This window comes from Anopheles bellator, chromosome 2, assembly GCF_943735745.2.
Source record: "Anopheles bellator chromosome 2, idAnoBellAS_SP24_06.2, whole genome shotgun sequence".
Classification (NCBI taxonomy): Eukaryota; Metazoa; Arthropoda; class Insecta; order Diptera; family Culicidae; genus Anopheles; species Anopheles bellator.
Window position 1 is genome coordinate 51,514,643 of NC_071286.1, and position 10,845 is coordinate 51,525,487.

Below are 10,845 nucleotides of genomic sequence, written 5' to 3' on the forward strand. Positions count from 1 at the left end.
GAATTGAGAGAACAAATTGGATTGCTAACTTCGAGTGCGTGTATTGGTGGTCGGAGTGGATAAAAACGCGATTCTTGTGATTTCTGGTCTTAAGCCGTGCGTTCTGCGGAATCCTGCTTCTTCGAAAAATTCATTCTCTGCATTGGAGAGAAACCCTATCGTTCGCAGCGCAAAGAAGATTGTTGGTCGGAAGAACCATCGTTACGACACGAAGTCGCATCGTTGTCGGCCGTACGCACTGTTGTGCAAAGAAAGCGGACCCAACCTTCGCCAGCGTTGCACAATTCGATGATTAATCGTGTTTCTCTGTGTGTTAAAGCGTGTACGTTGCAAAGTCAAATATTTCGGCAGGTGATTGAATTGCGGTGAGAATTTCAAGGCAGACTTTAAACGTCAATGCGAGTGTGCGTGCCGTTGCGCGTGTGTGGTTGGTTTGTGGTGTGTCGCAATTTTGGAGCTGTGCGTGAGTAGCGTTATCGAGTGTGCCAGTGTCGGTGACAAACGTGATAAAGCGATAGAAATAAGAAAATCGAGGAACACTTGCTGAATCGAGTGCGAGTACGAGTGATTTGTTTGCAGGCCAAAGGATAACGTACGCAACATGGCTGGCCAGACGATCAATGACAGGTTGTTGGCAGCGCGGCACAGTCTTGCTGGACAAGGACTAGCAAAATCCGTCTGCAAGGCAACCACAGAGGAAATGATTGGGCCCAAGAAGAAACATCTCGACTGTAAGTGGATGGTATTGCCGATATTGGAGCACAGTGGGTCAGAGGCGACTACCATGCTGCGAACTGGCTGGCTGGCTGGCTGGCTGGTTGGCTGGTTTATTGTGTCGTCTGCAATAAATTCGGGTTTTGGGCCTTATTGACATTTGGTGCCCTCGAACTCCCTGATCTCTCGTCCGCCCCGGCCTCTCCGCGCCCCCAGAGATTAGTCTGAAAAAACTCTGTCATGCCAGACAACAAAACGTGGTACTTCGCTCCATTTCTCTCCGCCAATACGCCAGCGCACTGTGATGGGCAAGACATTGTATTGAAAAATCGCTGCAAGGACCACGGGGGCTGCAGGAAAAAAAGGATTTTTTCACTTCTGCTTCGAATGCGCTTCAAACGCCCTGTTCACATGTTGACAACGTACGATTTTGCTTTGTTACAGCGCGGATTCGACACATGCGGTGATATAAGGAGGAAAAGAAACATGAAAGATAATGTCGCAGAGTCGTGCTCAGCACATACACAGTTGGAATTGACTTCGTAGTACATCCTCCCTCCGAATGATAACGATGCGAAACAAATGGTGCTAACACAGCCTATGCTCGGATGTTGGCTTTTTACGTTTGTCTGACATGGCGTTTGGTGTGCGGCTATCGTGCCATAGTTATCTACGGTTTCACAAGTAGATATTCGGCCGGCAGAGCATTTTCAAAATGGGAAACAAGATTTCCAATGCATGGTTTTTCAATGTGATTCATTTTTCTTTCCTTCCATGAACGCCAAGACTTGGTACACTGCACTAACGAGCCTAATGTATCGATTCCTCACTTGGCTACATTGCTCATCGAGCGATCTCAGAACGCCAACTGGGTTGTGGTTTACAAAGCACTCATCACAACTCACCACATGCTGGCCTACGGCAATGAGGTAAATGATTGTCGGCAAAATAACATGAACCTATCATAATCATAATTGAAACTGGCATTTGGTGTGCTTCTTTTCGGATCTTTCTGTAATTTTAGCGATTCATCCAATACTTGGCGTCCAGCAACTCGTCCTTCCAGTTGAATAATTTCCTCGACAAAGGCGGTGTGCAAGGTAGCTATTAATTAGCCGACGCGACTGAGTAGAATAAACATTCCCACATTCACGAAATACGTTTACCAGTAATACTACCACTACTTGTACTAAATTCACTATAATCCAATAACGACTAATATCTTAGATTTAACTTCAATGAATTGGCTTGCCCCAATGGATTAATTGACTAAAATGCCATGCGGATTTACTCGACTTTACGCCTCTTTACTGCACAACAATAAGACAAACATCTTTCTAACAAATCCTATGACCAACATCTCTTTCCCGAAACTAACCGTCTTTACCTTCGTTGTCGTTGCGTGATGAGATACCGTAGGTGCCGTGGGTGCTCGTATGGGTAAGTAGTAGCTCCTATTTCTTTTCACTTTCATTCTCATTCTTACCATCTTTCCATTTCTTCATATAAGCATTCGTCAAACTCATCAATTACTGCGAATATTGAACATTTACTTTCTTTGATTTCGAACGGTCTTATGTTTTTCAAATATCAGCAACAGTAAGCGATCGGAATGCTTGTTAGAGTTATAGAGTATGTTTTATAGAAAAATAATCGCCTGGAATAGTTTTGCGAGTAATAAACGTAAAATATTTAAACGGTACATGTTTATAATGTAGGTTGAAATCGAAAACATTTGATACAGTTAGCATGCCAACGAATGTACTTCGTTTTATTTATCTGTTCCTAAGAACCGTAAGCCATTTCGATCCGTACTGGCATTGCGAAAAGGATGCTTCTATAGTTATGCTTTAGTAGCTGTAGTTATTAAATTTGAAGCTTAATATGCGTCGTCATGATCATGCATTATGTATACAAAAACTGTTTTTATTATCAGTTAACAAACAACAGTTATGAAGAAATAACTGGTAAAAAGTATTGGAGTTACGCAAATTTGTTAATTAAAATAAAGTAGCTAGTAACAGTGCGTTACTTTATTAATTGTTTTCATGTTCTTTTACAAAATAAAGGCTACGACATGTCACCGTTTATACGGCGATACGCAAAATATCTGAACGAGAAGGCTCTATCGTATCGCACGGTGGCCTTCGATTTCTGCAAAATGAAACGTGGCAAGGAAGAAGGCTCGCTAAGGGTCATGCATGCCGATAAGCTGTTGAAAACGCTGCCGATACTGCAGGCTCAGCTCGACTCCCTGTTGGAGTTCGATTGCACTGCTAACGATCTCACCAACGGTAAGAGCGCGAGAGTACCACAAACCAGACACTATTCGTAATCATTTGCATATACTGTTTTCTTACGCTGTAGGAGTTATCAACATGTGTTTCATGTTGTTGTTCCGCGACTTGATACGGCTATTTGCCTGTTACAATGATGGCATTATTAATTTGTTGGAGAAGTATTTCGATATGAACAAGAAGCAGTGCCGCGATGCATTGGATCTGTACAAAAAGTTTCTCACCCGTATGGACCGTGTGGGAGAGTTTCTAAAGGTGGCTGAGGTGAGTGTTGTATATACTTGATTTGTTACACACAACCGACAACATATTTGACAACATATTTGATCATTTTTCTAGAATGTTGGCATTGATAAAGGCGATCTTCCTGATTTAACCAAAGCACCGAGCTCGTTGCTTGATGCTCTTGAACAGCATCTACTAGCTCTGGAGGGTAAGAAGGGTTCCGCGGCGAATACTCCTACTCAAACGGCAAGGTACGTTTCTGCTTTCTTTCGTTTCACGGTGTTCGTAGCGTAGGCCTTGCTGCCTGTAACGCATCTAAAATGTGCAAAATTTTCGGCTTTTTACAGCAATCAAAAGAATGTAAAAAGTGGTGTTAATGCACTATCGACCACTAGCTCGTCTTTCGGGACTGTAGCTGAATCGAGCAAATTCGACAGCCCCACAAATGGTATGATAGACGAAAGCTTAAAGGCCCAAGCTCTTGCCGAAGAAGAGGCTGCAATGAACCAGTACAAGGTATGATTTATAGGTAGGAGCATTTCTTATTTCTCACAATAATCCCATACCGTTTGTTTTGCATTTGGATGTAGTCGAAGGTATCGTCCCCAACATCGGCGACCGCATTAACCAATCCGTTCCTGTCGTCACCAACGGCTAGTCAGAATAATATCGTCGATTTGTTTGAAGCACCCAAGCACGTTGCAGATCAGCAGGCTGCTGCCGCATCTTCTAAGGCTTCGGACGATTTGCTGCAACTCGGCAATCCGTTTGCAGATGTTTTCGCAACACCAGCCCCGGCCGTCCCTAGTGCAGCACCAGTTACAGGGCAAAATGCGTTCGCCAATACTGCATGGATGGGCAATGGGGGTAAATATAGTTTAACATAGGTCGGGTACTTCAATGTTTTAATTGTACTGATGTTATCCTGGATTAGGTTTCAATGGATCCATGACTGGGGCACCGGTTTCCGGAATGGGTAGTCTGACTGCGGGTCAGTCAGTTGCAGGCGGAGATACTTTCGTTTCGGATAACAATTTTACTTCTGTTTTCGGTGGTCTTGAACAAAACGGTAAGAAACAACATAAAATACGATTGCTGAAACTTGTGTGTGTATTCCTTCTAAATAAATCTTTCGTTTTCGCAGGTTCCAATGCGCCCGCAGCGAACACGGTTCAGCCAGGCAAGGTGTTGACAGGTGATTTGGACAGTTCATTGGCATCGTTAGCTGAAAGTCTCACCATTAATAAATCTAACTGTGGGAAGTAGGTATTTCGTTTTGTGACATCGCCCTCTGATCGTTGAAAACAGTAAATAATCGTTGATTTTTGTGCTTATTAATTTCCTTGAACAGAAACGTTCAGTGGAGTTCACCGAAAACATCGGCCAAAACTGGTTCCGCAGGGTGGTCACCACAGCCGCAACCGGCTACTAATCAGAGTGGTTATAAACCAATGGTAAGTGGCGTGTTTTTTTTATTAGCCATTTTCAGCTCTGTTGTTATTCAACCGCCGGAGTGTTCACATACAATCCGATACCAATGTTTCTAAATATTTGCATATTACGCATATATACTAAACTAATGGAACCATTGTGAGCAAACACATAACTACATTTGTAACCTTATGCTAACTTAATGAACTGAATTTCTCTTATAAGGGATTAGAATATTATTCCAAATATTGCCAGTGCTATTTTTCGGACAATTTTCTTCATTCCGATGCCCTCGTAGAATAAGTTTTCGAACATGTTATAACAACGGCCGTCGGATGTGTGGATAAATATAGTTTATTTTTACTTTTTTTGAGCTACTCTAGATTGGTAATAGAAGTTGGCAAAATAGTAGTGGCCACTCGGAACTGAACATGTCTGATGTTTTGAAGAACCAAAATGAAAAATAGTGTATGATGTATAATGTTGTAACAGCTTTTATTATTTATAGTTTACATACATAAATTACATTTTTATTTTTGTTCTTTTTTCTTTTTTCGGTGGATTTCTGAATTGATTATCTGTAACAACTTTCTCACGTATGATTATTGTTAATCATTGCGCGTGGCACCTGCCTCACCTATGGTCCTTATCTTATTGTGGTCCGTATGTCTGCTTGTATGTATGTGCGTGTTTGTGTGTATATTTTCGTCTATATGATTCTGTGCGTGTTTTTGTTGACTCGGTGGATGTGGGTTATCCTGTACAGGCACAAGGTATGACCGTTTTTCCAGTTCCTAGCACAATACATCCCACTACGCACACTTCCCTTCCCGTAGTGCCAGCATTTTACATTCAGGTAAGCATATTATTTCTTATTTGTTGTTTCTTAACATTTGAACTAATGCTAGTTACCCTGGTCACATTTCCCCTATCGCTGTTTATTCATATTTGGCTAACGAACTTCTGCGATCGTTTTCTTTGTGTATTTAAATTATGTCATGCAGATCTGGAGAGATGTGGTTTCGAATATGCTTCTAGCATAATTTACTACGGCAGAGTGTGATGTAATTTAATGCATGACTAGGTGGTTAATTTCTTGCGTAACTCCCGAAACTATATATGTTTTTAAAGTGTTTCAAATTGTTAGCGATTCCTCGATATGGTCACATTGTAAGCAAGTATGTTTCGAATGTAGACGTTGATAAGCGTTTTATATTTACCAAATCACACTTGCAATAAGGTAAACTTATGCTTTGCCAACAACTTTTAAGGTCCGATAAACGTGCAAGTGTTGCTGAAAACAGCATTTGCTCATTTGTATCATGTTACACATGTTGTTGTATTTGAAGATAGTTAAATTTGGTTTCGATCTTTATTTTCATTTATATTTTACAGCAAGGCATGACCCAGATAAGGCCTATGATGGGTGCAACAATGGCTGGTGCAACACCCGGTATGGCTCCTGCCATGGTTGCTCCTGGCATTCCGACCCAGGCGGCGGTTCTCACTAGTCAACAGCCGCTTCATATGCAAGCAGCGGCACAACAGTCGGCATCGGGTATGGCACCGAAAACAGCTGGAGGTGCTAACATTCAGCTTGATCCATTCGGAGCCCTGTAAATTTATGCTCGCAGACCCAAAACTGATCCAATCTGACGTCCACCTTTGGGCTGTCACGAATCCATACTCTTACTCGTACTGAACATGAATTAGTCATGAATCTGAATGGACCGATCGATTCACTAGAGCAACGTAAAATGCAAGAAACCAAGCTCGTTAGCAAAGGGATAATAATGATGAATATATTGTAGCTACCGATACTATAAGCTTACCATATGTTGAAAACACAAAACATATATTTACTACCGCTAATATACGATGATTGCATTGCAAACGTACAGGAAGCGATGGGTTCGGAGCTGTACGTTTTAAATTATTTCAATTTAAGAATATTCGTGTGTAAAGAAAAAACGTAAGCGCTCCCATTATGTTATATTGTGAAGTATAAATGTATAAAAATGTTAAACTTATATAATCATTACACTCTTGATTCGACTTGGCAGGACCCAGAAACGATGCGCAATCGTCGAAAAGTAATGGATATTATTGCTTCTCATTGACTCAAAAGATTCAACCATTTGTGAGTACAATCAAAAGCAAACGAAAAGAGTGACTCTTTTCTTTTTGGTACCTTGCCAAATGCCCAGTGTCGCCACCATTGTTGGTAGCGTCCATCCGAGTGACTTCTTCCGCTTGTTGATTGCACGAATGCTTCACAAGTTGGTCAAAATGTGATCAAAGTGCTACTTTAAAACCTAAGCATTCGGGCTTTAACCCCGTGGTATTAACAGTTGGTAGAATGAATGCATTCCATATAGCAACTGCAGTAAAATCACCGATCACCGATCACCGAAACCGTGGTGAAATGTTTTTTATGCTACCAAAGCCAGGTACGCATAGCAAAGATAATCGAACCGGCGTTTCGACATGTTATACTCGTAACTTCGAATCATTCCCGTAGTGTACGATCGATTGTTCTACACTAGCCGCTTTGCAAAGTGCGTGGAACAGAGATCCCGAAAGGACTAACTTACTTTCAGTGTGGTGATAGGTAAAGAAATATCAGTAGAGAATAGGAAGTAATGATGAACGATTTGTAAATTATGTTAAAAAAATGGAAGACTAGATAATTGCTCGTTGATGGTCATGGAAGGAGTACTACTGCAATATTTTTTTAGTTGTTGTACATGCTTTACAGCACTAACGTATCAAATGCTGTCACCTCTTTATGATCGGACTCAAGAAAGCTGTTCTATGCAAGATAAGCGCTAGCTGCCTAATGTTCCAAACAAATGGAAAATATTCAGGCTTTAACCTGCATGATCTTGCACGACAATACCAGCACTCCAAGCTATCGAATAAGGAGAAGACGTGAGTAGGGTACATCTTAATTATCTCTCGTAACCCCGCAATGAAGTGCAAATATTATTTTAGGGAGAAAATGTTAATGGGGATGCTTTCGCAGGTTAACGAAAATGAAAAACCCATCCACCAATCAAGAGTTCCGTATGCATGTATTTATACATAATGATGAGGCAAAATGTAGTAATATTAAAACTGTTGTACACACATATGATTAATAATCCAGCAGGGCCAACGCACTCAGTGCACGTGGCACTCTAGTAGCGCAAGTTATATATGAATACATCGTACTTTGCAAAACGAAGAACGGCTTATCCTGTAATAGTAGAATGTAACATGTTGTGTTTTCTTCCTCACTGTTATCCCGAAAATCGATTATTCAGCTTGAAAAACGGCAGATAACGTAGGATTAATCACGTGTACTTACCGTGGACGATTGTATCGGGTACCATGCATGTACTAAAATCTGATCGTTTCGAAAGACCAGTCCAGTGATGCCCCAAATATTTGGTGCATTTCGATGTATTCGTAGTCAACGTTGGGAAGGTGCATTCTTGTTGAAAATTTTGTGTTTTTGGCTGCATTAGTCACACGCCATAATGATGCACTAAATAGTGAGAGGCTGGACGAGTAACAATATGCGTTAGTAAAAATGTATGACATCGATGAAAGTAGCAGTTAACTACATCCCAATCGCTTGGCACAGTCAAATACAATAGCACGGTGTGTTGGAATGGTGAGTGTTAAAGCAAGTCTCTCTGTTTTCACATGGTTTTCGTTATCTATGAAACTATCAACGCTAAAATACGGCTTAGAATGCGATGATCGCAACAACAATACAGAATCATAAAGATGAACATATACAAAAGAGAATTATAAGAATTATATATTATATATATTATATATATATATAACGTTGTTCTAGTGATGAAAAAATAGATGATTCGAACAATAAACCAGCAATGAATAAACAAAACGGGATGTTCTCATCCGAAAGACAATGATACATCTGGTCAATATGACAATGTTTGGCAGTTTCGTTTAAGCTCTGGAAAGTTTTTGATTGTTTTCTGATCCTGTAATGTTTAATTTGCCGTTGCCCACCTATCACGAACTAGTGTATCAATAGTTCTATCCAATTGGTGGCCCGGGACAGATCGACAATCATCGAGAGAAGGGTCGCCAAAGTGTTTCTTAGTTGGATCCTACTTAATTTTTTACGTTTATTTTACGTTATTGAATTTGTTAGCCCTGAACGACGTACTGTACGTACAGACGATTCAAATAAGCTTGGCTAAAAATTAATCCATTATTTTTGCGAAAATATCAAAACTTTTTCCGATGGTCCGATTTACGCCATCGGGTTTGCCGTTTTGTTAGACAAGTTATTGTTACCATTTAGACAATTTGTTGTTTCGCAATCCTTTCTTGATCTCAATTTCTTATCGCTCAGGAAATTTGGCAATGTGAGAAAAAGAAAACCGTTTGGTGCAAGGACCGGTTCATACGGTGGATTGCATTAAAACTTCCCAAATCTAGTCTTCCTGAATCTAGTGTTTGGCCACACGAAAGCAACAATAAATGATTCCTTTCAAATCCCACAATATACTCCGTAGAACCTTCCTGGCCGCTAGTCATTGTTGGGCCACCGTTTGAGATGCTTCCCCACGCTTTGATTACGATCGTTTTGCTTAATATTGTTGAAAATATCCCATTTTTCATCCTCAGCACCCATCCGTTTAAGAAATGCGTCGATTTCATTCCGTTTAGCCAAAACTTCGCAGATGGAAATTCGATTTATCAGGTTTTTTGGGTTAATTAGTGTGGCACCCAAACAGGAGTGTAACCGACAACCGAACTCAACGTTCCCACAGGGAGACTGGGGAATGACAGCTCAACATCGGACGTCATCGACGAAACCAAGATTTCTCGTAACTGTTACAGTTACGTTTTTATATGTTTATCTTTATATCTTTATATGTCTTTTAAAGGGCGGTTACACGCTGCGATCTGCAATGCAATATCGCTCGAAGTGACATCTCCGGAGACGTCATAAATGTCACTGCCGCGGGTGGAAATCTGAAGACTCGACATGCAATTTGTGAACAAATTTCAAAACAGGGTCAGTTTGTCGGTTGACTTGTTGATGTTTTGTTTTGGCCTCTTATTTATATTTTGGACGCTTCGTCAACGTTCGCGAAAGTGTGTAACTGAATTTATAAAAATTTACGAAAGTCTGCCATGTCTTTGGCAACTAAAAAATAAAAAATATAGTGATCGGAATAAAAAGGCGGAGGCATACGATGCCATTTAAAAGCAATTTCCTCGACACTGTAACCTCTTCGCACGTTCTTTTTTCGCTTTTTAACCGAAAAGCACAATGGTAAGGCAAACCAACACAGTGTTGCTTCCATGGCTGATTCCAACATGTCCAACCGACAAACTGACCCTGTTTTGAAATTTGTTCACAAATTGCATGTCGAGTCTTCAGATTTCCACCCGCGGCAGTGACATTTATGACGTCTCCGGAGATGTCACTTCATGCGATATTGCATTGCAGATCGCAGCGTGTAAACCGCCCTTTAGATATCGGTCATAAGGGTAGCGGCAAGCGACGTGCGACTGAATATTGAATATTGAGCATTGAAATGTGAATTAAAATGTGTAATACGGATTCTGAAATGACACACAAACATGTTTTTTGCCTGTAAAATATGTTAGTATAAAAATTCCATATAAACATAAAATAGTTATTCCATAAAAACAAATACGAAACCATTTCATTACATTGGTTTCTTAACATCCCCTTTGGGTTCACCGTTCGAAAGTCAAGGTTTGTATAGAAATGTGTTTTGTTTTGAAAAGCCTTTTGTAGTAAATAGGCCAGGTCGTATGAGTGTGAGAAGGATGTATGAGTATGAGAAGTATGAGTGTATGAGTGTGAGAAGGATTGGATCAGTCGTCAATTGATAAGCATTAGCTGTCAAATGCGTAAGCGTTCGCAGTACGTGAAGGAGATGTTCGTAGGTAGGAGGGACTCCTACGAATAATGAAGATAATTCAGACGCATTTCGTTGATTTTAAGCTTTTCTAATCAGGGGCTGTGACTTCATTTGATAGCATTGCATCAGTGTCCCCGCTAGCATACAATTATCCTGTAAGTATTCGGATTAGTGGATGTGTAACTGAGGGTAGTTTGGTTTCGTTCTTTCTTGCACCCAAGTGTGTCATATGTTTGGTTGGAGGATGTTGGTGC

General features: G+C 40.6%; 1 protein-coding gene across 3 annotated transcripts; it reads left to right on the forward strand.

Moving 5' to 3' along the window:
• The first annotated feature begins 62 nt into the window (after window positions 1-62).
• LOC131211322 (phosphatidylinositol-binding clathrin assembly protein LAP) lies at window positions 63-8,543 on the forward strand. 3 transcript variants are annotated; one of them, XM_058204741.1, is made up of 14 exons: window positions 63-731; window positions 1,501-1,643; window positions 1,739-1,814; window positions 2,125-2,154; window positions 2,784-3,008; window positions 3,082-3,275; window positions 3,351-3,487; window positions 3,584-3,752; window positions 3,827-4,103; window positions 4,171-4,305; window positions 4,381-4,498; window positions 4,588-4,690; window positions 5,434-5,523; window positions 6,063-8,543. In XM_058204741.1, exons 1-14 carry the CDS (start codon window positions 602-604, stop codon window positions 6,285-6,287), a joined length of 2,052 nt encoding a protein of 683 aa, XP_058060724.1. In that variant the 5' UTR covers window positions 63-601; the 3' UTR covers window positions 6,288-8,543. The 3 variants fall into 3 exon arrangements, with proteins under 3 accessions (XP_058060724.1, XP_058060725.1, XP_058060726.1); XM_058204742.1 differs by having other exon boundaries at window positions 2,134-2,154; XM_058204743.1 differs by lacking the exon at window positions 5,434-5,523.
• The last annotated feature ends 2,302 nt before the right edge of the window (window positions 8,544-10,845 follow it).

What these genes read in the sequence shown, in the direction of transcription:
- LOC131211322 (XM_058204741.1), top strand. Translation starts at nt 602, where the DNA reads ATGGCTGGCCAGACGATCAATGACAGGTTGTTGGCAGCGCGGCACAGT. An exon ending in AGTTTCTAAAGGTGGCTGAG is followed by an intron (nt 3,276 to 3,350) that starts GTGAGTGTTGTA and finishes TCATTTTTCTAG; the next exon opens with AATGTTGGCATTGATAAAGG. An exon ending in AGAGTGGTTATAAACCAATG is followed by an intron (nt 4,691 to 5,433) that starts GTAAGTGGCGTG and finishes TATCCTGTACAG; the next exon opens with GCACAAGGTATGACCGTTTT.